The following is a 19,855-nucleotide window of genomic DNA, read 5'->3' as shown; positions in this document are numbered from 1 at the left end:
AAAAGGTGATTTGCAAATCATGATTCTTTGTCTCTTCCAGCATAAACACAAAGTGTATCAAAAGAGATTAGCATCTGCTCTGTTCCAACAAGTAGTTTTTGTCATAAAATGTAGATCTCTTTGCTAGGAAGTTGTGGATGTGAAAAGCTTGCACAGGTGCAGAACACAGATATGCATCATGGAAAAATAATCCACTATGGGTTATAAAGTACGAATAGCTTAGGCCCAGGAAATCACTGAGCTGCAAAATGTGTGAGTATTCTGGGGAAGTATCATGTCCCCTTTGACTCTTGCCTAGGCATTTGCTGTTTGGCTACTGTCAGAAACAGGTCCTGGGGAGATGAGCTGCTAGTCTGACCTACTACAACTATATGCGTGTTATGTTTTTATGCTCCTTGCAGTGGAAATAACATTACTCAGAATATCCAGTCTGGATAAAGCATGGGAGGCAACATGGCTGGGAATGGCTTTACCATGGGAAAGGCCTTACCTGGCTAGGAGTGGCCTAGGAAGGTGGACTAGAAGGCACCTTACAAGTTCTTTCTGATAACAGGTGTTTTAATTAAAAGGCATTGTAATTCAGACAGAAGAAAAGGGGGAGAAATTACAGAAAGAAACATCTGAAGTCAGCAGCTTGTGGAACAGGCTCCCCACAGGCTTCCACCAGCTGCTGAAGGTGTACTCAAGCTATGAGGTCAACACTTTTTTCTGTAAACTCTTGGTTCCAGAATGCTATACATACACCCGTGACACATGCCGTTGCCCTCACTGAAGCAGGGTCTTTTAAGTCTTCATGAATTGAGTCCTGGGTATTTATGTTTCTATGTTTAGTTACAAAATATAGTGACATGTTTTTAACTGTAAAGCCTTTAGCTAATCATTAACAGACTGCTGCCTATAAGAGTGCAGCAGTAATTCTAGGCAAGCGTAGAGTCTACAACTTCCTCTTCTGAAGTTTAGTGCTTATATGTTTCTTGGCTGTTTAAACTGTATTTTCATCCCATAGACATTAAAACTGGTTGTGTGATATACAGGTGACATCCTTGGATTTTATTACCATCTAAAACAAGAACATGTCCTAGCAGTCACTCAGTTACTGGTTCACAAGGTGCCCCTCATAAATTCACACTTGAAGGCAAACTTTGGTATTTGCTGAGAGGGGAAACCTATTTTGTTACTCCCGTTGTCCTGATGCACCTCCGCTGTGAATTTTAAGGAACAGAGTGACTGAGATGAATGCTATGAAGATAGATTTTAAAAAAATATCCAGGGGATCCAGAAGTTTCTCTATCATTTGTCTCACTGACAGTAAGAACAGCCAGCCTCCTGCCTCTGCAGCTGAGCAGGAGAGGCAGGACTTAAACTGAAGCATCTTAAATACAGCTCTTGCAAGATTGTCCCTTAATGTGTGTAGTAACTTTAATCAAAAGAAATGTGTGTTCTGCACCTCCTGCCTATACAGATAAAGTTCAACCCAGCAGTGATACCCACTCAGGGCTAGTGTAGTTCAGCAGTGCTGCAGTACTGCATGAGAGTGTAACATTTGATTCTATGATTTTGTTGGAGTGAGGAGAAGGATGAAACGCAGCTCATCATGACTGAACTCTGGTCTGGATGTCAATACTGGAGGTGTTACCCTGGGGTAGGTGCTAGAACTTGAAGAGGAATGCAGGTTTCCTGCATCATCAGGTGCTTGGGTACTGTCCTTATGGGCAAGATTCCTGCTAACACATCCAGGATTGCAGCCCTACTGTAAAAAAAAAAGGCCAAAGTGAGATAATGCAGTATGGAGGAGTCCCTCCAGAAGAGGGACAGTGGGGATGAGAAAGACAGAAAAAACTCTTCCCTCCACCATCTAACTCAACATTCAAAGACTAAATAGTGTGTTAATATTTCAATGTACTTCCATCAACATTACACAAAGATTAAGTAGTATAGTATAGCCAGTCATGTCCTGTGTAGTACTACTCTGATTGTTCCAGACTCTCTCAGGTTGGCATTAATATAAGTGTGAGAAGAGACAAGGGTATCTCTGGAGCTCTTGGGATTTTATTTTGTGATAGAAGGATCCTAAGGGGAAACAGAGAAAAATGAGACAATTTAGCAAAACTGACAGGAATTAATGAAGTGATTCTGCTCCTCTGTCCCTATGTTTCCAAGTGAAAAGGCTTCAGCGAAACATTTTTATCTGTTCTATGTCTATGTGGTGAGGAGGTCTCTGCCTGCCCACAGATTGATTTAGTTTGGGTTTTTGTTTGCTTGTTCATTTTGTTTTACATTTTGCCATCCAGGATTGTATGGTTGGGCACCCATAGATAAAAGAGGGAGAACTGGCCTCAAGCTGTTGTAGGTGCTAGAACCAGAGCAGCAGTGGTCTAGGGACAGCTGACATCCAGCTGCCGTTAGAGTCACAACAGCTGGAATCCATACATGACTTCTACAAGAATCTCAATTTAAATCAGAAAAAAAAAATGATAAATGCGTAAGACAGCAATTTATTCTTGAAGATTAGAAAAGTACCTACTATGTAAAAGAATTGTCTCACAGTCATTTGTACAGGTTTTCTTCTATGCTGCTGCTCCTTTTCTCTATTTGTCCAGCTATCAGGATCATGAATTTTGCAACTGCAGTTGTTCCTGGTTTAAACTGCTCTTGTTCACAGCATGTGACAGCTTAAGGCATGAAAATTACAGGAGTCAACACGTGGGGACAGGCAGAATGTGATTACCTGAAACCATGTGACGAGGAGACAGGAGTCCAAAAAAGTGCTGTGAACTGCCCAGGCCTGCCATGTGGTGAACAAGTCTGATTTGCTGGATTTTACTCAAGTACATTGGACTTGGAGTTTTTAAATCAAAGGACAAATTTGAATTGCTTCGCAAGCATTTATGTTTCTGAGTGATTAATCATTCAGAGATGAATGATGCCAACTGGACCTGAGGAAGTGGCTTGAAGCTGCGACAAGGGTAGTTCAGGCTGGATATCAGGAAAAGATTCTTCACCAAGAAGGTGGTCAGGCACTGGAACAGGTTCCCTAGGGAAGCAGTCACAGCACTGAGCCTGCCAGAGTTCAAGAAGCATTTGGATAGTGCTCTGAGACACATGGTCTAATTTTTTGTGTGGTCTTTTGGGAATCTAGGAGTTGAACTAGGTGATGCTTGTGGGTCTCATCCAACTTGGGATATTCTATGATTCTAAGATTGCTTTTATGTAGAGCATAAATTTTGCAAGAGCAGGGTGAGTGGGATGCCTGGGTGACCAAAACACTTCAGTGGCTGCTGTCACTTTTCTGCCCCTAAAGAAGAGCTGTTGGAGAGGTTGTGGGAAGGGACTGAAGAGGGGTAACAAAAAGCTGAGAGGGGCAGCAACTAGTAAGCAAAGTTGCAGATGGCTGCCATCCATCCAATGGGCCACAATACTTTGCAATGTCTACAAGGTTTGTACAGAGTTTCTGTTTCCATGTGATGTTCATGAAAAAAGTCAGCTACTGCTGTAATGTAGTGATTTTTAAGAGATTAAACACTGTAGTAAAGTGATTATTTCCAGTTTTGTCCCAATAGCAGACATGTCCTGTGTTAGGGTTGTGACACAGGTGTTCACAGTGTCTCTATATCTCTCTCCAGGTTCTGAAGCACCTACGCCACTTAAATTTCACCAATAATATGGGGGAGCAAGTGGACTTTGATGAGTTTGGAGACCTAGTAGGGAATTACTCAATAATAAATTGGCATCTCTCTCCGGAGGATGGCTCAGTCGTCTTTGAGGAGGTTGGGCACTACAATGTCTACGCCAAGAAAGGGGAGAGGCTCTTTATCAACGAAAACAAAATCCTGTGGAGTGGATTCTCAAAGGAGGTAAGTGCTTAAATCCTCACAGCAGTATTTAACAAGTTGCTTCAAGATGTAATTTGAACCAACCTTGCATACTCCTCGTATTATTGCTCCATGCCTCATTAAAACACCCATTCATCTTATTGTATACATATTCTCTGCCCCAGTCCTTCACGCCCTCAGTACACACTTCTGGAAATAATGAGCTGCTTCTCCCTTCCTATACATTTGATAAGCCTATGTACGAATGCTTTAAATAATGCCTTTTCTCTGGCCCAAATAGTTAGCTTAGGTTTTCGTAATGCTGTTTCTACAAAGATTAGAAATTCATGCCTGGCTGTTGACTAGGTCAAGGTTTCTTGAGCACAGTAGTTTCATCACTGAAAACAGACATCTCTTCTGCTCCCAGTATCTCTGAAACAAGAATTGTCTCTTCCTGTTCCAAGTTAAGCTGTTTCTGCTGTCTTTACCCTCCATGTCCCAGAGCCTTCCTCATGTCTTTGCCTTGCAAAACAAACAGCACAACTCCTGTTTGTTGTCCTAAGTTAACTTGGACTTGGTTCTCAAATGGTGGAACACACCAGCACCTGATACCTTTTTTTAATTTACCAGAAGGTGTATGTATAGGTATATGTCTCAAAAGTACTTGATGTAACCACTGACTTTCATTAGGCCTAGGTCCTTTTCTGCTTAGTTGTAGGTGTAAGACCTTTTTATCATGATTGTATTTCTCTAGCCTCCAGGGCTCTCTCCTCACATGATGGGAACATGATAGTGCAGAGATCTCCAGACAAGAGCTAAGTGTACAGACTGGACAGAACAGACAGCTTGGCTCCTGGAGCAGCTACTGAGCTTGTGGCCTGGGAGGTGACACAGGGTGTGTTAGTTTAAAAATGTTGCCATTGGGCACTGCTGCAACATTTAGATGTGTTAAATTGGCACCTGATGAATGAATAAGGCAATTCGCTTCCAGGTGATTATTCGCTTTGGCTGGCAGACTGAGTAACTCTGTCTGAACAACTATATTTGCCTTACACCTTTACATCATCAGTTAAGCATTACCTTTACTCCAGCTACACCAGTTTCACTTACGGATTAAATTAAGTGCTCTCTGCCTAATCAGGATCTGCTAATCAGGCAGAGCTCACCACTGCAGAAATACCAAGCCCTGGCTTTTCTAAGTGCAGCTAGAGACTGAGCCTAAACTGCAAGTGGAGTTAAAAACCCCGATACTCTGATCCCTTCTTCTGATTGTTACAAATGTCACTGGCACCTTTTCCAACACTCAGGACACTCCTTTTCTTTTCTTTTCTTTTCTTTTCTTTTCTTTTCTTTTCTTTTCTTTTCTTTTCTTTTCTTTTCTTTTCTTTTCTTCTCTTCTCTTCTCTTCTCTTCTCTTCTCTTCTCTTCTCTTCTCTTCTCTTCTCTTCTCTTCTCTTCTCTTCTCTTCTCTTCTCTTCTCTTCTCTCTTTCCTTTCCTTTCCTTTCCTTTCCTTTCCTTTCCTTTCCTTTCCTTTCCTTTCCTTTCCTTTCCTTTCCTTTCCTTTCCTTTCCTTTCCTTTCCTTTCCTTTCCTTTCCTTTCCTTTCCTTTCCTTTCCTTTCCTTTCCTTTCCTTTCCTTTCCTTTCCTTTTTTCCACTTAAACTGAGTAATTATGTTTTTTTTTGGTCTGCATTCCTCCAACAGTGTAACATTTATCTCTATTCACTGTCCTATGCAGCTGGATATTGATGACTTTCATGACAGGACAGGTAAATTGTGTGCCACCAGGAAGGGATCATGATCTTTAGGTCTACTGTAGGTATTTTTTTTCAGTTTATAAAATTTGAATTTCTTCAAGATAAAAGGCTCTGCTCAAAAGACTATCCAGTACACTACTCATTGAAGACTTCTGGCCTTCAATCTTCCTCAAAAAAAAAAAAAAGATTAAACATAATTAATTTTAACATGGGAACAGCGGTATTGGCCAGATTTGCAAAAGAACAAGTTAAAGAGTAGGTAAGATAGATTCATTCTGGCAGAACTTGATGAAGTTTCCCACAGAATACTGAAGAAGACAGCCAAAGCAATCTCAAAAGTACTAGAAATTTGTCATTGAGAAATGTGGAGGACGAGTGATGTCTCAAAGGATTAGGGGAGGGTAATCATAATACCTGCTTCTAAAAGCAGATATTGGAGAGCCAAGGGAATTACACACAATTGAGCTGAGCTTCAGTAACCCCAAAAACTTGATAAAAAATATATTAAACAATTTATAAACACTTAGAGGATAGTAAACTGATAAGAAAAAGGCAACCTGGATTTGTCAAGATGAAATCATGTCAAACGTATTTAATTTTCCTCTTTGGCAGCACAATCGGCTTAGTAGATAATGGAGAAGCAGCACACAACTTCAGTTGGGGTTTTGATTCAGCCCTGTTCAAGCTCATCACTGGCAGCCTAGGGAAGGACAGTCTAGAGTGATCAAATCCTCTTGGTGGATGCACAGTGTGCAGAAAAACTGACCCAGGGAATAGGTATTAACAATTCACTGCAGAGAGTGCTTCAGGTGGGGAGCTGCTGGAATTTGCCCTGGATATGCAACTGACCAGTTGATTTTGCAATCCTGATTAACAGCTTAGAACCAGGATTCCCAAACTGTGCTGCAACTGTTTTTCAGAGCAACAGGCAGCAGCAACCACTCTCAGCTGCATGTGAATACCTGAGCCAAAAGGTGGGCATCTCCACAAAGGAGTTGCCACTACCCATGACTTGCTTACCCTGTGGCTGAGGTTTATGCCTGCACACAGGCAATTTCTAGACTAAAACCCAGGGTCGCTGCCTAAGCATATCCACAGAGGAGCTTTCTGGAGATGAGAAGGTTAGCAGCACTTGGGCCAGGCAATAGGAAAAGCGAGGAAGTTAAAGGATTCAGGTAGGTTTTAGATCCTACGGTAAGGAATGGAGAAGGGGAGGTAGGCTCATTCCTTTCCACATAGCAGAAAACCTGCAAAAAAACATGAGTGGAGGCTTTCAACCAGAGCAGCCCTTAGCTACATACAGGTCAGGGCACTCTGCTGGCAGTGGAAAATGTGGGTTTAACTAACATTTTTACATGCCCATGCATGCTCATCTGACCATTTACTGACAGGATATGACCATGCCCTGGTGGGTTCATGCATAGGATAAATGTGCAGTCAGAAGGTGACACTTCTGGTCATTTGCAGCAGCAAAAGCCTGGAAACCCAAGTAACCTTTCTGCTGAAAGTTCTGATGAAAGTGAGATGGGGGGTTTACAAGTCTCCTCTATGGACTTAAACATGGAAAACTTAAGGTGTACTTCTTGTGGACATCCCCTTTTCTGTATCTGCCATATAGCTGCTGATCTGCATCTGTAGATGCTCAGTGTTGTTAAAATGGGGCCTTTCTCTCTTTAATATGAAGGCTCCTCTTGCATAGTTATGTTACTTTTTGTTTCTAGGCCAGAGAGGGTCTTCAGGACATTGGGAGAAAGTGGGTTTCAGGGAACTGTTTTAAGTCCCATAAATCTTTAGTAGTCGATACGCAGTCTATGGGATTGGGGATCAGTAGTCAGAGGTCATCATCTCCAACGCTGACTCAAATTCCTGCCAGTAGACATGGATTGTCTTTTCTTTTAATCACCTACTGACTGTTTTTTAGCATATGTCTCATGGGTCACAAACCAGTTCACAGTGCACACAACACAGTAGAGATTACAGAGCTCTTGCTGATCTTCCCCACCATTCCTTGATGCAATCCTTCAAACACTGGCTTAAGGGAAGACTATTATGCAAGATGTGTCTCTTCTGTGGAAAGAAGAGGGGACTGTCTGAGGCTCTCCAACATTTAACCAAGCAGCAACACCCTTGGAGTAATCCCAAGGTCCTGCTGTGGGAAGTCTGTACATAGGGCACTATTACCATTAACCTTCTTTGGTCTCTTTTCTTACAGGTACCTTTCTCTAACTGCAGCAGGGACTGCCTCCCAGGCACCAGAAAAGGTATTATTGAGGGAGAGCCCACCTGCTGCTTCGAGTGTGTGGACTGCCCCGACGGGGAGTACAGTGATGAAACAGGTAATACCCACAGGGTTGCTCTGGGGTTTGCAGTGGACCATATGAGCCTTCTGTGCATCACCTACAGTTCTGTTAAAGTCACTTACCTGCAGTGCTGAGCTGGAGGCTGCTTTGCCAGGGGCTTTCACAGAAAGCCTGGAAGGACATTCTCCTGAGAAGCTTATGGGAATTGAGTCCTGTGGTCCTCAGGTCTTGTGTTCTGCTAAGCTGCTTGTCACTCCTGCTCTGAATTAGGAAAATTAAGGCAGAGAAATTGAAAAGGACTTGCACATAGGAAGCCTCTCAGGCCACAGGCAAACTCCACTGCATTGTAGCAATAGCTTTTGCTTCTCCAAAAACCTGGAGGAAAGAGACACTCTCTACCCTAGTCCTAAGTACTGTAATTATCTGTCTGCCTCCATCTTTCCTCTTGCTATCAGCTTCTTATTTCATGCTTTACAGAGAAATAAAGACCATTCCATTCCCGACTTCAAAAGCAAAGAGGAACATTTCCCTTTATGGGGTCACCAACCACAGCTTCTTAACATTGGTGCTGCAAGACAGCAGAATCTCTTGGGTCCTATCAAACACCCACAGCCACAGCATTCTTTTTGTTGGTTGAGGTGGGAGCTTGGATCAAGCCACACAGGTTCTGCAGTGAAGGGAAAAGTTAACTCCAGTTTTAGAGTTGCTTGAAATTTTCTGAACATCCAACACCATCTTCTTCCTTCACCAACTTCCAACACCAACAACTTCCTCGGTGTTGGACATGCCCAGGCTAACGAAGGCAAGTAAATCCTTTCCAAGCAGCAGTCCCCCACATACTGCAGAGTGCTCAGGACCCTCTCCAGCAGCACCAGCCCCAGTGCATACTGCAGACCTTACTTGAGATGAAAACCAGTAGGCTGCATGCAAAACTTAAGAAGTATTCTCCTTTGGGAGAGAATCTAATCTGCATCCTATCAGACAGGAATTGTAATACTTTTACAAGAACACATAGTAAACACATAGCACTTTAAAGCACTATAGGTACATAAACATATATTACAAGTTGCTTACATGTAACATATTTTAATTAAATAGAAGCAATCCTGGTCATTTTTAATAGGTGTCATTTGGTGTTTTTCACAAGATTTTGGGAGCTGGCCCTGGTACATTTGTGAAATTTGTGAGGCTGAGGGAATGACTGCTTTCTGACTCCTCAGTTTTCTGCTGCAATTTCAGCTGACAGCAATGCTCTTTACTTCCTGTACTTACCAGTTTTATAGGCACAGAGAACAGTTTCACAACCAGTCTCATCAAACTGACATAGTGATACTACTGAAAGAGACAATCTCTCGTCTCCTCCCCAAGCTGTTTGCTTTCATCCATTGTCTAGTACTTGTGCAACCACAGAGCAAATTGGATTAGGTCTGTGGTCTTCCTGAAAACAATCTCATTTTTTGGCAGATTGCATTTCCAACTGGAACAAGAAGCTGCATGAATTCTCGTGCTAACACAAAGAGGGGAAGGAATGAGCAGCCCTGGGGGAGGAGGGAGATCTGTTTTGCTCCCTTATGTGGCAGTGTAGTCTCTAGGTCAGCTCAAGACAAAAGTGAAAGCACTTCTTTAGGATGCAGTGATAAATAGTTGCCTCTGTATCAGGTGGAGGTGGCTGAATTCCCTGGCATGTGAAGTTAGCTTTGCCATGCATGCAGTTTGCAATAGGCTTCCGGGTAAAAGACACACAAAAAAAAAAAAAAAGTTTGGCTGAACAAAAGTAAATGAAATGACATGGTGATGGGAGCTTCTGAGTGTGCTTTTACATCCAGTGCAAGTTTTTCAGGTGAACAACTTAGGTGAGAGAGACAAGCAGTCATTAGGAGAGCAGAATCATATCAAGCAGTGGATGCTCCCCACAGTCACCCCTCCAGAAGAGAGAGCTTGAAATGCTTTGCACTCATTAGCTCTGCATTCCCGACTTCTTCATTAGCACCAAGGAGCTTCTCAGGGAGTTATTCTCAGGGCTTCTGTCCACACACAGGTGCAAAGCTCAAGGGGAGCTTAGAAAGGGGTTCCCCTTTGAAAGGGGTTTTTTGAGTGTTTGTTCCCAGCACTCACTGCAGCCCACTGCTATCCTGATGGGATCCCAAAGGAAGAGGCAGGATGTAACCTCCAACTCATTGCTCTCAACCCCTTTCCACTGCTATCAAAGGAGTCATGACCCTCACCAATGGAGCACAAGACCTGTCTGGGTTGAAAAGCAGGAGCAGCAGGCTCTTCCCTTTTGATTATGGCAGCCATTGGAGACAGATGTTGCCATCCCAATAGGTTCTAATTATTTTTATGCAGAGGAAGGAGACAGAGGCATGAATTCTCCCTCTGCAACTATCAGTGGGACGCTTGTCTGAGTGGTATCCTTAGGACACATCTTCCCATGATGTTCCAGCATGAAATGAGAGTGTGCTGGGAGTCAAGGGCATTTCCTGCCTTCAGAGATGAGCAATTTAAACAGTTCTAAGACTCACTTCCAAGGAATAAGAAATAAGCTCTCAAGCACTTAAGGAGGCAAGCACGTTTTTCATTTTCTCTCTAGTAGAGACAGGCAGGATGTTTCACATGATGATAAGAGTGCGAGAGGCATGAAGACAGAGAGAAGCAGATGATAAAAATGAAGAAACAGAGGGGGACACAGCTTGTGTAACAGCTAAAAGTAATCAAACAAGCTTTGCAAAGTTTTACCAAGAAATGGATCCAAAAAACAGAGTGCATGGGCATGATTTTTTTTGTTGTTATTGTGTTGTTGTTTTTTGTTTTGTTTTCATTTTTTGTTTGTTTGTTTTGTTTTGTTTTAAGTTGGCAGGCTTCTTGTTTCACTGTAGAACACTCTGAGACAGTAATAAATGATATTGTGAACCTGCAGGCATCTGAAGGGAACACTCCCTGTATTTAAGGTGAAGAACAGGGTGTAGCTGCCATGCACTTTGTCTCCCATTTCAGTCTCTTATTCTGACAAACCTTCCCTCTCCCTGTCACTTCTTTTTCAGATGCAAGCGCTTGTGACAAATGCCCAGAGGATTACTGGTCCAATGAGAACCACACATCCTGCATCCCCAAGCAAATAGAGTTTCTGTCCTGGACAGAGCCCTTTGGGATTGCCCTGACTCTCTTTGCTGTGCTGGGAATTTTCCTGACTTCTTTTGTCCTGGGAGTCTTCACAAAATTTCGCAACACTCCCATTGTCAAGGCCACAAATCGGGAGCTGTCCTACCTCCTCCTCTTCTCCTTGCTCTGCTGCTTCTCCAGCTCACTGTTCTTCATTGGTGAGCCCCAGAACTGGACTTGTCGTCTGCGGCAGCCAGCTTTTGGCATCAGCTTCGTGCTCTGCATCTCCTGCATCCTGGTGAAAACCAACCGCGTCCTGCTTGTCTTTGAGGCAAAGATCCCCACAAGCCTCCACCGAAAGTGGTGGGGCCTCAACCTCCAGTTCCTCCTGGTCTTCTTGTGCACATTTGTACAGATTGTCATCTGCGTGATTTGGCTCTACACAGCCCCACCATCCAGTTATCGAAACCATGAACTGGAGGACGAGATTATTTTCATCACTTGCCATGAGGGCTCCCTGATGGCCCTTGGCTTCCTCATTGGCTACACCTGCCTTCTGGCAGCCATTTGCTTCTTCTTCGCCTTCAAGTCTCGAAAACTCCCTGAGAACTTCAACGAGGCCAAGTTCATCACCTTCAGCATGCTGATCTTTTTCATTGTCTGGATCTCCTTCATCCCTGCTTATGCCAGCACATATGGCAAGTTTGTCTCTGCTGTGGAGGTGATTGCGATACTGGCTGCCAGCTTTGGGCTCCTGGCCTGCATCTTCTTCAACAAAGTCTACATTATTCTCTTCAAGCCATCCCGCAACACAATCGAGGAAGTGCGCTGCAGCACAGCCGCCCATGCTTTCAAGGTGGCTGCCAGGGCCACGTTGAGACGGAGCAACGTGTCACGCAAGCGCTCCAACAGCCTCGGGGGCTCCACCGGATCCACCCCTTCTTCCTCCATCAGCAGCAAAAGCAACCATGAAGACCCTTTTCCTCTACCAGCCTCGGCTGAGCGGCAGCGCCAGCAGCAGCGTGGGTGCAAGCAAAAGGTCAGCTTCGGGAGCGGCACGGTTACCCTGTCCCTGAGCTTCGAGGAACCGCAGAAGAACGCCATGGCCAACAGGAACACCAAGCGCAGGAACTCCCTGGAGGCCCAGAACAGTGACGACAGCCTGATGCGGCACCGGGCCCTGCTTCCCCTGCAGAACAGTGAGTCCCTCGGTGCTGAGCCTGGCTTCCAGGCAGCTTCCAGCCCAGAGTCCAGCTCGCAGGAATCAGTGGTGGGAGACACCAAAGAAGAGGTACCAAGCCCTGAGGCAGAGCCTTCCCTGCCATCAGCTAATTCTCGAAATTTTATAGGCACTGGAGGTGGCTCTGTCACAGAGAACACGGTACATTCCTAACAAAAGAAGATCATGAAAAGCGCACCAGTCCCCAAGAGGAACTTGCTCACCTCTTGCTTCTGAATGGGAAAGACAACAAAGATACATATCTGTGACATAGCCCCACCACACGTTATTGTTAGTGCCGGCAGGGTAACACACATGCCTCCAGAGGAAGGACTGTCAGAAGCCTGTGTCTGGGGAGCCTTGAACTGAATTTGCATTTGCTTTATTGAAATCAGGACATCTTGGAAGGACAAGTGAAGATTGCCTCTGGTGGGGCTTAAGCAGAACTTTGCATGCTGCCTTGCCTGTGTAAGCTTTTCCTGCCAGACTGCAACTCAGCTGACTACGGGAGGCACTGGGCAATTCCACTATACTCTGCTTTTACATTTATGTATAATATTCCTCTTCCCCACTATGTATAATATTCCCTCTTTACCCAGTATATGTGATCTGTAACCATGTGCATCAGGACTCTCAGCTCTTCAAAAGCAAGATAGACAGTTTCACTTGGGGAAAGCACAGTCAGGGGGAAAATAAAAAAGCCCCCAACGTCCTGCATGCTGTGTACAGCCAAGGGTGTGAACATGTAAAGTATTTAATGTGACAGAGCGCCTTGCTATTTATATTTAGTAATGTCCCAATTTCTCCTTTCCGCCCAGCAAGAAATACTGGACGATACCCTTCCTAGACTCCATTGCACTAGACCAAGCTACTAGCTTCCTACTGTTTTCTTCCGGCTGAGGTGGCTTAACCTCCAACCTGCCTGCTTCGGTGGAGGGGGAGAACAGCTTGTAAATGCCCCTGGAGAACGTTGCGAGAGCACAATGACATGTATTCATGATTGATTATGTTGCTAGTAGTTGTATGCTTAACAAAGTGTTGCTGCTGTAATATTCCACATGGCATACATGGCTAACCCTTTCACACCATAGTCAGTGTTGTGCTTTGCCATATTAATCTGCCTCACACCTACAGATAGCATTGCGCTAGTCATGACAGTACTCGTGGGCCTGATACAAACCCAGTAAAACAAGGTGAAATGGAGGAGTTAGGGATGGAGAAATAGCCCCCAAATTTGGTAATATTTCAGATGAATATTGCAAGTGTGCATGCTGGTAGATGATGGGGTGAAGAAAATGTACAGACCTGGGCTCTGAGATATTCCAACAGACAAATGAGTAAATTTTGTATGTTTTGGTTCCTATATGCCTTCTACTTGGTTATGTCCCTCCTGGCCCATCTTGAAGAGAGGGTACTTAGAAGAGGAAGGGTGCACTGTACCTAGAGGAGAAGAGTAAGGACTTCAGAAGACAGCACAGTTGACCTTCATTACTCTTGACTCTTGTTCTACACCCCCAAAAGCAGACGTAAGTGCTCCTGGTTGTGCAGGGTATGCCTGGTTCCTCTCCATCCATGCTGGAAAGGTTGAAGTAAGAGAGTTGTTAGAAGAAAATTTTGTTGCAGCCTGATGAAAGTAAGAGTGCCTCTAGGCAGCCCAGCAGGAAGGGTGAGGCTATGTTGCAGAATTTACTTCCCTATTTACAGATCCCATAGACAAGAACAGGCATCTGCTGTGAAGATGTCAGTACCTTCACTCATCAAACATGAAGGTAGTCTAGACCCCTGTGGAAAGGCATACGGGCCTGCAGCTTAGCGTGAGCAGAGATGAAAGGACTGTGTGAATGTGTTGGGGAAAATACAATTCTCTTGTTACTGTTTTTGCTTGTTTGTTCTTTCGCCAGGGCAGGAAAATAAAACTTGCAGGTGACATTACTGCATAAAAACTTTGTTTTGCAACCTCCACTGGCTGCTGAGGAGTTTTGCTTTACGGGGGCACAGTGGAAATCCAGAACCCAATGAAGAGTGCTATTGAGACAAGTTATTTTAACCCTTCTGTTGCTCTGCTATATTCTACTTGGAGTGGGCTCAAATTTTAATTACACAATGTAAGAACCAATCCAACTTTAACTGTTTGGCCTGCAAATAAGAATATATGATTAAAGCTATGGTACTGCGGGTTAAAGGAAAGAAAAAGAGTTTGAAAACACAAGTCACTGCAGCCACACTTTCAGAAAACACTAGACCAAGTGGGAGTTGCTCATTGTTTCTGAAAAAAACACAGGTCCCTTTCCCAGGCTGCTGCTGACTGCAGCCCCCAGGCTTAATTTAAAGGTGCTAATTGAAACCCATGGATTCCTGGGTCTAAGCAAACATGTGAATGCAGATAGCTATTAGATGGCAAAAGGGCTAAAAAAAAAAATACTTTAATTACAGTTCACTCTCAGTAAAAGTTCAGTAGCCAAATAACTTTAGGACTAGTGAACCACTCCTACAGGCCAGACCCAGTAAGTAGCCCCTGAAGCTGACAGCCTTGAAAGTATAGAAGTTCTCAATTAACCAAATGAGGACAACACAAGATATAAACTGTGCACAAACACATGTAATGTGAGACATGAAGTCACCACTGCCTGCTTTGTTTGGAGGACAATATTCACTGGCTACACTCACAGTAGATAATGTTGATATTGTTTGCTAAGCTTCTTGGGTGTTCTTAATTCATTACATCTACTTAAAAGGAAGTTCTACCGTGGCACACAATGAGGCTCCAATGGCCTGCCATAATTTCCTTGTGACAAATTTGAATGCTCAGTTTCCTGGGGAAGCCCCATCCACCTTCACTGCACACTTACCCTGCGCTGAAAGCCTCAAGCCACACAGGCTATGTGCTTACTTCTGCTGCAGCCTTATTTGAGTGACGCACGCACTAGAGGCTAGGGAAATAGGTAAAGAAGGAACCTCTTCATGAAGGTGATTTGCAACCAAACTCTTTTTTTTCCATTCATGGAGGGTGTATCTTCTCATCCTGCTGCATCCAGGAGAAGGTTGCTCAGCTGCCTGTAACACGAGACAATACTGATGAAGGTTACGTGCTTCTGTGGAAAGCTCAAGCCCATGAACTGCCACTGGCATGCCCCAGCAGAAGTCACTCGTGTGAATGGCTGCCCCTTCCCACCACCCACGGCTCAAAAATCTACATCAAAGTGTGTGCCCTTGGTTGGTATCTGCTGGACCATCAGAAAAGGGACGATGCAAGGGGACAGAATTTCTCCTTCCCCATTCTGTTTCACGTGTGTCCTCCCTTACCCACACAGGAAATCCCTGCAGGATGCAACACCCACCGCTGGTAAATTCAGGGATATATTTACCAAATTTACAAAGGGGCCTTGGGGATGCGCAGGGGGAGGCGGGTTTGCTGTTGTTTTTCTATGGAACCTGCTCAGAGCAGCCAGAAATAAACACAAACCCAGCGCCCTGGGCCCGCCCCGGCGGCAGGCCCGGCCCCGGGGCGGGCCCCAGCGTGGAGGCTGCTGCTCGGCGGAGAGAAGAGAGGGAAAGGCCGGGAAAGGAGAGGGAAAGAGGGGAGGCCGCCGTCATGTTGTGTGGGGGCGCCTCGGCGACCAAGCCTGCCACCAGCGAGACCCAGAAGATCGCCGACGAGGTGAGGGGGACGGGCACGGCGAGACCCCGCGGGCCCGGGCGGCTCCCGCAGGGCCTGAGCCCGGCGTGGGCTTGCTGGGGGCTGCCCTGCGCTCCCACGGTGCTGGGGTCGCTGCCTGCAGGGATAGATATCGAGAAAAACATGCTCTGTGAAATCAGGATAGGCTTCTCAAATGATCTTCTTTGCTTGAATCTTTGTACTAGAGCCTGCCGGTGTGCTTAACGCGGGTGCGTTTCCTGTTCCTGCTTTTCCAGCTCTCGGCTACGCGGCGTTATTTCGTAAGAGCAAGGATTCCCTCCCGCGTTTGCTCAGTCTTTGGCTTCTCGCTGGAAGCTGTGCCAAGGATTAGTCAGGGTGATTTTGAACCTTCGTCTTTCTCGTAGCTGTTTGGGGAGTACGCAAACAGGCTGTGCAGATCATCCAAGAGCTGCCAGGATATGATAATTTCAGCCCTGTCACTGAATTGCAGATGTTCAGGTGGGAAGGGGCTACACCTCCTGCTCAGTGAAGGGTCAGCAGTCACAGTCTGCTTGGGGCTTTGTTCACTCAGGTCCTGAAAAACTCTATGATGGAAACTGCACAGCTTCTGTAGGTAACCTGTTGTGCTGTTGGACTGTCCTCATACAAAAAAAAAATCTTTCTCTCCTCAAAGGGCAAGTGTTGCAGCCATCTTAGCTCATGGTGGCCCTTCACTGAGCTCACTGTGTTTATTGACATCTCTCTTTCTTGTTTTGGGGGCCAAAAACTGGACAGAGTATCCTAAATGTGCTCTGACGAGTGCTGATGCAGCCCAGTGTGCTGTTAGCCATCATTACTCCGTACTGAGTCAGGATGTCCATTTGTCATATGCCATGGTGAGTCATTGCCATGATACCCCAACAAGCTACAGCTGCATGTGACTCTGAGCTGTTTGTAGCCACCAAGACTAGTGCCAAGCTTTGTGGAGGAAATAAAAAATGTGCTGATCTGGGGCAATTCTGAGACCTGTGAAACCAAACTTGCACAGCACCTAGGGTTAGTTAGGGAGCACAGGACAGGATAGAGGCAGTGGTACACTTACATCTGCCCTCCCCTGTGCTTCCTAAAATTTGGAACAGTAGCTCTACTAGGAATGAGAAAGGAAACCACTTGCTCCATCCTCTGACTCAGTGGGAAGAAGCAGGGAGGACTGAATTACTGTGCTTTCTGGGACTCACCCCTCCATGCATTTGCAAATGCAAAATTATTGGGTGCACTTTGATTTCTATATGCCAAAAAGCATGTGTACACAACCATCCAAACATCATTATATTACTTTTGATGTACTGCTTATAGCCTGGAGGAAGTATAGAGCTGTGACCTCAGAGGGAAGATGTAGAGTATGGTCACAGCTCCAAGGGACGGGGTGGCTACCGATCCACTGTTGTATACAGAAAAGCACCAGAGTTTGGTCCAGCACCTGAGTGGTGGCAATGGCACTCATTTTCCCCCAAGTTGGGATGCAGGCAGGACAGCAAATGTATTAATTTACAAAGAAGAAGTGTAATATAACTGAAAAGAGAAAATCTATTAGCTGCTGTTACTCTTGCACTGAGAATGGAGTAGGGTTACGTAATGATGCACTGCAGCTGGGGAAGGCCTTCTGGGTACCACCAAGCTTGCAGCAGGGATTTTAAGACTAATTTATATTGCTCTTGTAAACAAAGCCTAGAATCTGCTTTCCTACCCAAGAAGCCATGATGTTCTCGGCAGACAAGTGTGGGACAGAAAAGGTGCATGCAACTCATGAGAGCTCATGTCCCTATCAGGGGTACTGGGCAAGTTATTCTGACTTCTTCAGCACAGGTTTTACACTCTGGAAACTGGAAACAATGACTGAGAATGCTTGTTATTTTGGGGAGGGAAATATTTACAGTTTGAAACACTTAATAATTGCAGATATTAAATGCTGGAAAAACTGTCAAGTGTTGTAAAGCCTCAATCCGACGTGTGTTTCTTTCCAAGCTTGCTTTTTGGAGGCCTGTCCGTTACGTAATTTGAAGAGGGAGCTAACGCTGAAGACAGCCTTCTTCTTTTTGTACAAATTGTATGTTTTAAATATTCTATTTTAAAAGACCTAAAGTCTTGTGCATGCACATGGTAAGCCACTTTATATTTGTTGTTAAATATACAGGGCAGAAAGGGAAGCTGAGATGTTAACAGTGGAAATAACATCAACATAAATCTTCTAGAATCACAACACGGTGCTTTGGTAGAGGCTGTCTCCAGCCTTGGTTTCTGTCTGTGGTGATGGAACCACATCACTGTCTTGGTTGTGCTGCCTCTCTAGACTCCTGGCTTGCTTTAACACATAAAAAAGACCTTCAGGGTAATCAGGCACACTGATAGCGTGAGCCTTCAGTCCTAAATACTTGAGTATTGCATCAGTCTTAATCACTTGATGTTTCCTTAAGGTGAAGCCTCAGCTAGAAGAAAAAGAAGGAAAAACCTTTGATGTCTTCACTGCAGTGGAGTTTAAGACTCAGGTGGTTGCTGGAACAAACTACTTTATCAAGGTAAAGGACATGGAGCGGTGGAATCCCCCCCCCTTTTTTTTGTCCTTTTTTGTATTTTATAAAACACGTTTTTCCTTTACTTTACCTACACAGGAACACTTGTGATTTGGCATTAATAAGTATATATCTGTGCATTTAAATTAAAAAAAAAAAAAAAATCACCCCCGCCTCCCAGCCTGTCTTACTTAGTGAAACTTGTTTTTTAAAAATTACACATCCATGACGCTGAGCACTGATATTGTATTAAGTGAAGTCCAAATGTGGAAGGATACAGTTAAGCATCAAACCTGCTTTGACTCTGCGTATAGTGATGTCACACAAAAAAAAATAAGCAACTGTAATCAAAGCATTTCAGTCTTTGTTCTTCCGGATAAGATTAGAGTATTTTTCATGTATTTAATCACTTCTCAGCAACTCTGAGACACATTCCCTGTCTCAGGCAAAGGGAGGATTAACAGACAGAAAGATCAGGTGGTGTTTCCACAAAGTCACAACTCCCAGTCTGCCTCAAGCAAGGCCACACCTTCTGAGGTGATGTTTTCCCTTACTGTGTCTCTGCTTCCCCAACCTCAAACACAGCAACCTAAATCATCCCTCCTGATGAAGGTGACTGTTACTCCATAGCATTCACTTGTTTCTGTGCCTTTCAGGTCCATGTTGGAAATGATGAGTTTGTGCACCTGCGGGTGTTCAAAAGCCTTCCTCATGAGAATAAGCCACTGAGTCTCCACGGATACCAGAGCAGCAAGTTGAAGCATGATGAACTGACTTATTTCTAGCAAACTTATGTGACTGTGTGACTTCCTAATGATTTCATATGTATATTTTCTATAGGCTGCAAAATGTTGATTCCTGTTCCAACAAAGAACAAGACAATATCTTTTTTTTTTTTTTTTTTTTAACAAAGCTGGAAAGAAAATCCATTTCTCTTTTTGCCATTTTCTTACTGTGCAATATCTAAATGAATCACATAGCTCTCCTTTCACCTTTTGCTAATGCAAACCCGAGGAGATGCACTGGCTACAGTGCACCCCAACCAGAATACTGTGCCTGAGTCATGTTTGTGGACTTCCCTAGTCTGGAAGTTGCAGGGGAGTGACAGTAACACTCATGGAAGGTAGACTTGAACAGAAAAGACTTTGAAAGCAAGAGGAACAGGAGTGCTGTAGTCTTCAGAACGTTCCCTTAATTTTTTCTCTTGCAGCACTAGGATGTAATATCCAGTAGAGGATGTATGAGATTTTTAAAAAACTTGCTTATTTTCTGAGTCCTAAGGCGAAGTCGTAGAAAGGAATTCAAACTGTACAAGCATTTCTGCACTGACAACAATAAATACTTCTCTCAAATTTAGACTGTATATTTCACTGGCATTTCTCTGTCTTCTTTACTGCTTTTTCAATAATAGTTGCTATCTTTTTCATTTTTTTTCCGTGAGCCTTTTTCACATTCCAAATGACTAAATAAGAATCTTTTCAG

General features: G+C 44.3%; 2 protein-coding genes across 2 annotated transcripts in view; both read left to right on the top strand.

Annotated features, from left to right (window-relative positions):
- CASR (calcium sensing receptor) overlaps positions 1-13,270 on the top strand; it is a 73,230-nt gene extending 59,960 nt beyond the window's left edge. The window contains exons 5-7 of the mRNA XM_032207955.1: positions 3,624-3,854; positions 7,782-7,905; positions 10,911-13,270. Of these exons, the coding sequence (XP_032063846.1) occupies positions 3,624-3,854; positions 7,782-7,905; positions 10,911-12,361 (1,806 nt within the window). The 3' untranslated portion in view covers positions 12,362-13,270. The remainder of the gene's footprint in view (positions 1-3,623; positions 3,855-7,781; positions 7,906-10,910) is intronic.
- Positions 13,271-15,678: 2,408 nt separating this feature from the next.
- Positions 15,679-19,736, top strand: LOC116502072 (cystatin-B-like). Its single transcript, XM_032207795.1, has 3 exons — positions 15,679-15,845; positions 18,278-18,379; positions 19,030-19,736. Exons 1-3 carry the CDS (start codon positions 15,780-15,782, stop codon positions 19,156-19,158), a joined length of 297 nt encoding a protein of 98 aa, XP_032063686.1. The 5' UTR covers positions 15,679-15,779; the 3' UTR covers positions 19,159-19,736.
- Positions 19,737-19,855: the final 119 nt, after the last annotated feature.

The sequence above is a fragment of the Aythya fuligula genome, chromosome 1, assembly GCF_009819795.1.
Source record: "Aythya fuligula isolate bAytFul2 chromosome 1, bAytFul2.pri, whole genome shotgun sequence".
Classification (NCBI taxonomy): domain Eukaryota; kingdom Metazoa; phylum Chordata; class Aves; order Anseriformes; family Anatidae; genus Aythya; species Aythya fuligula.
This window is presented reverse-complemented; position numbering and strand designations above follow the sequence as displayed.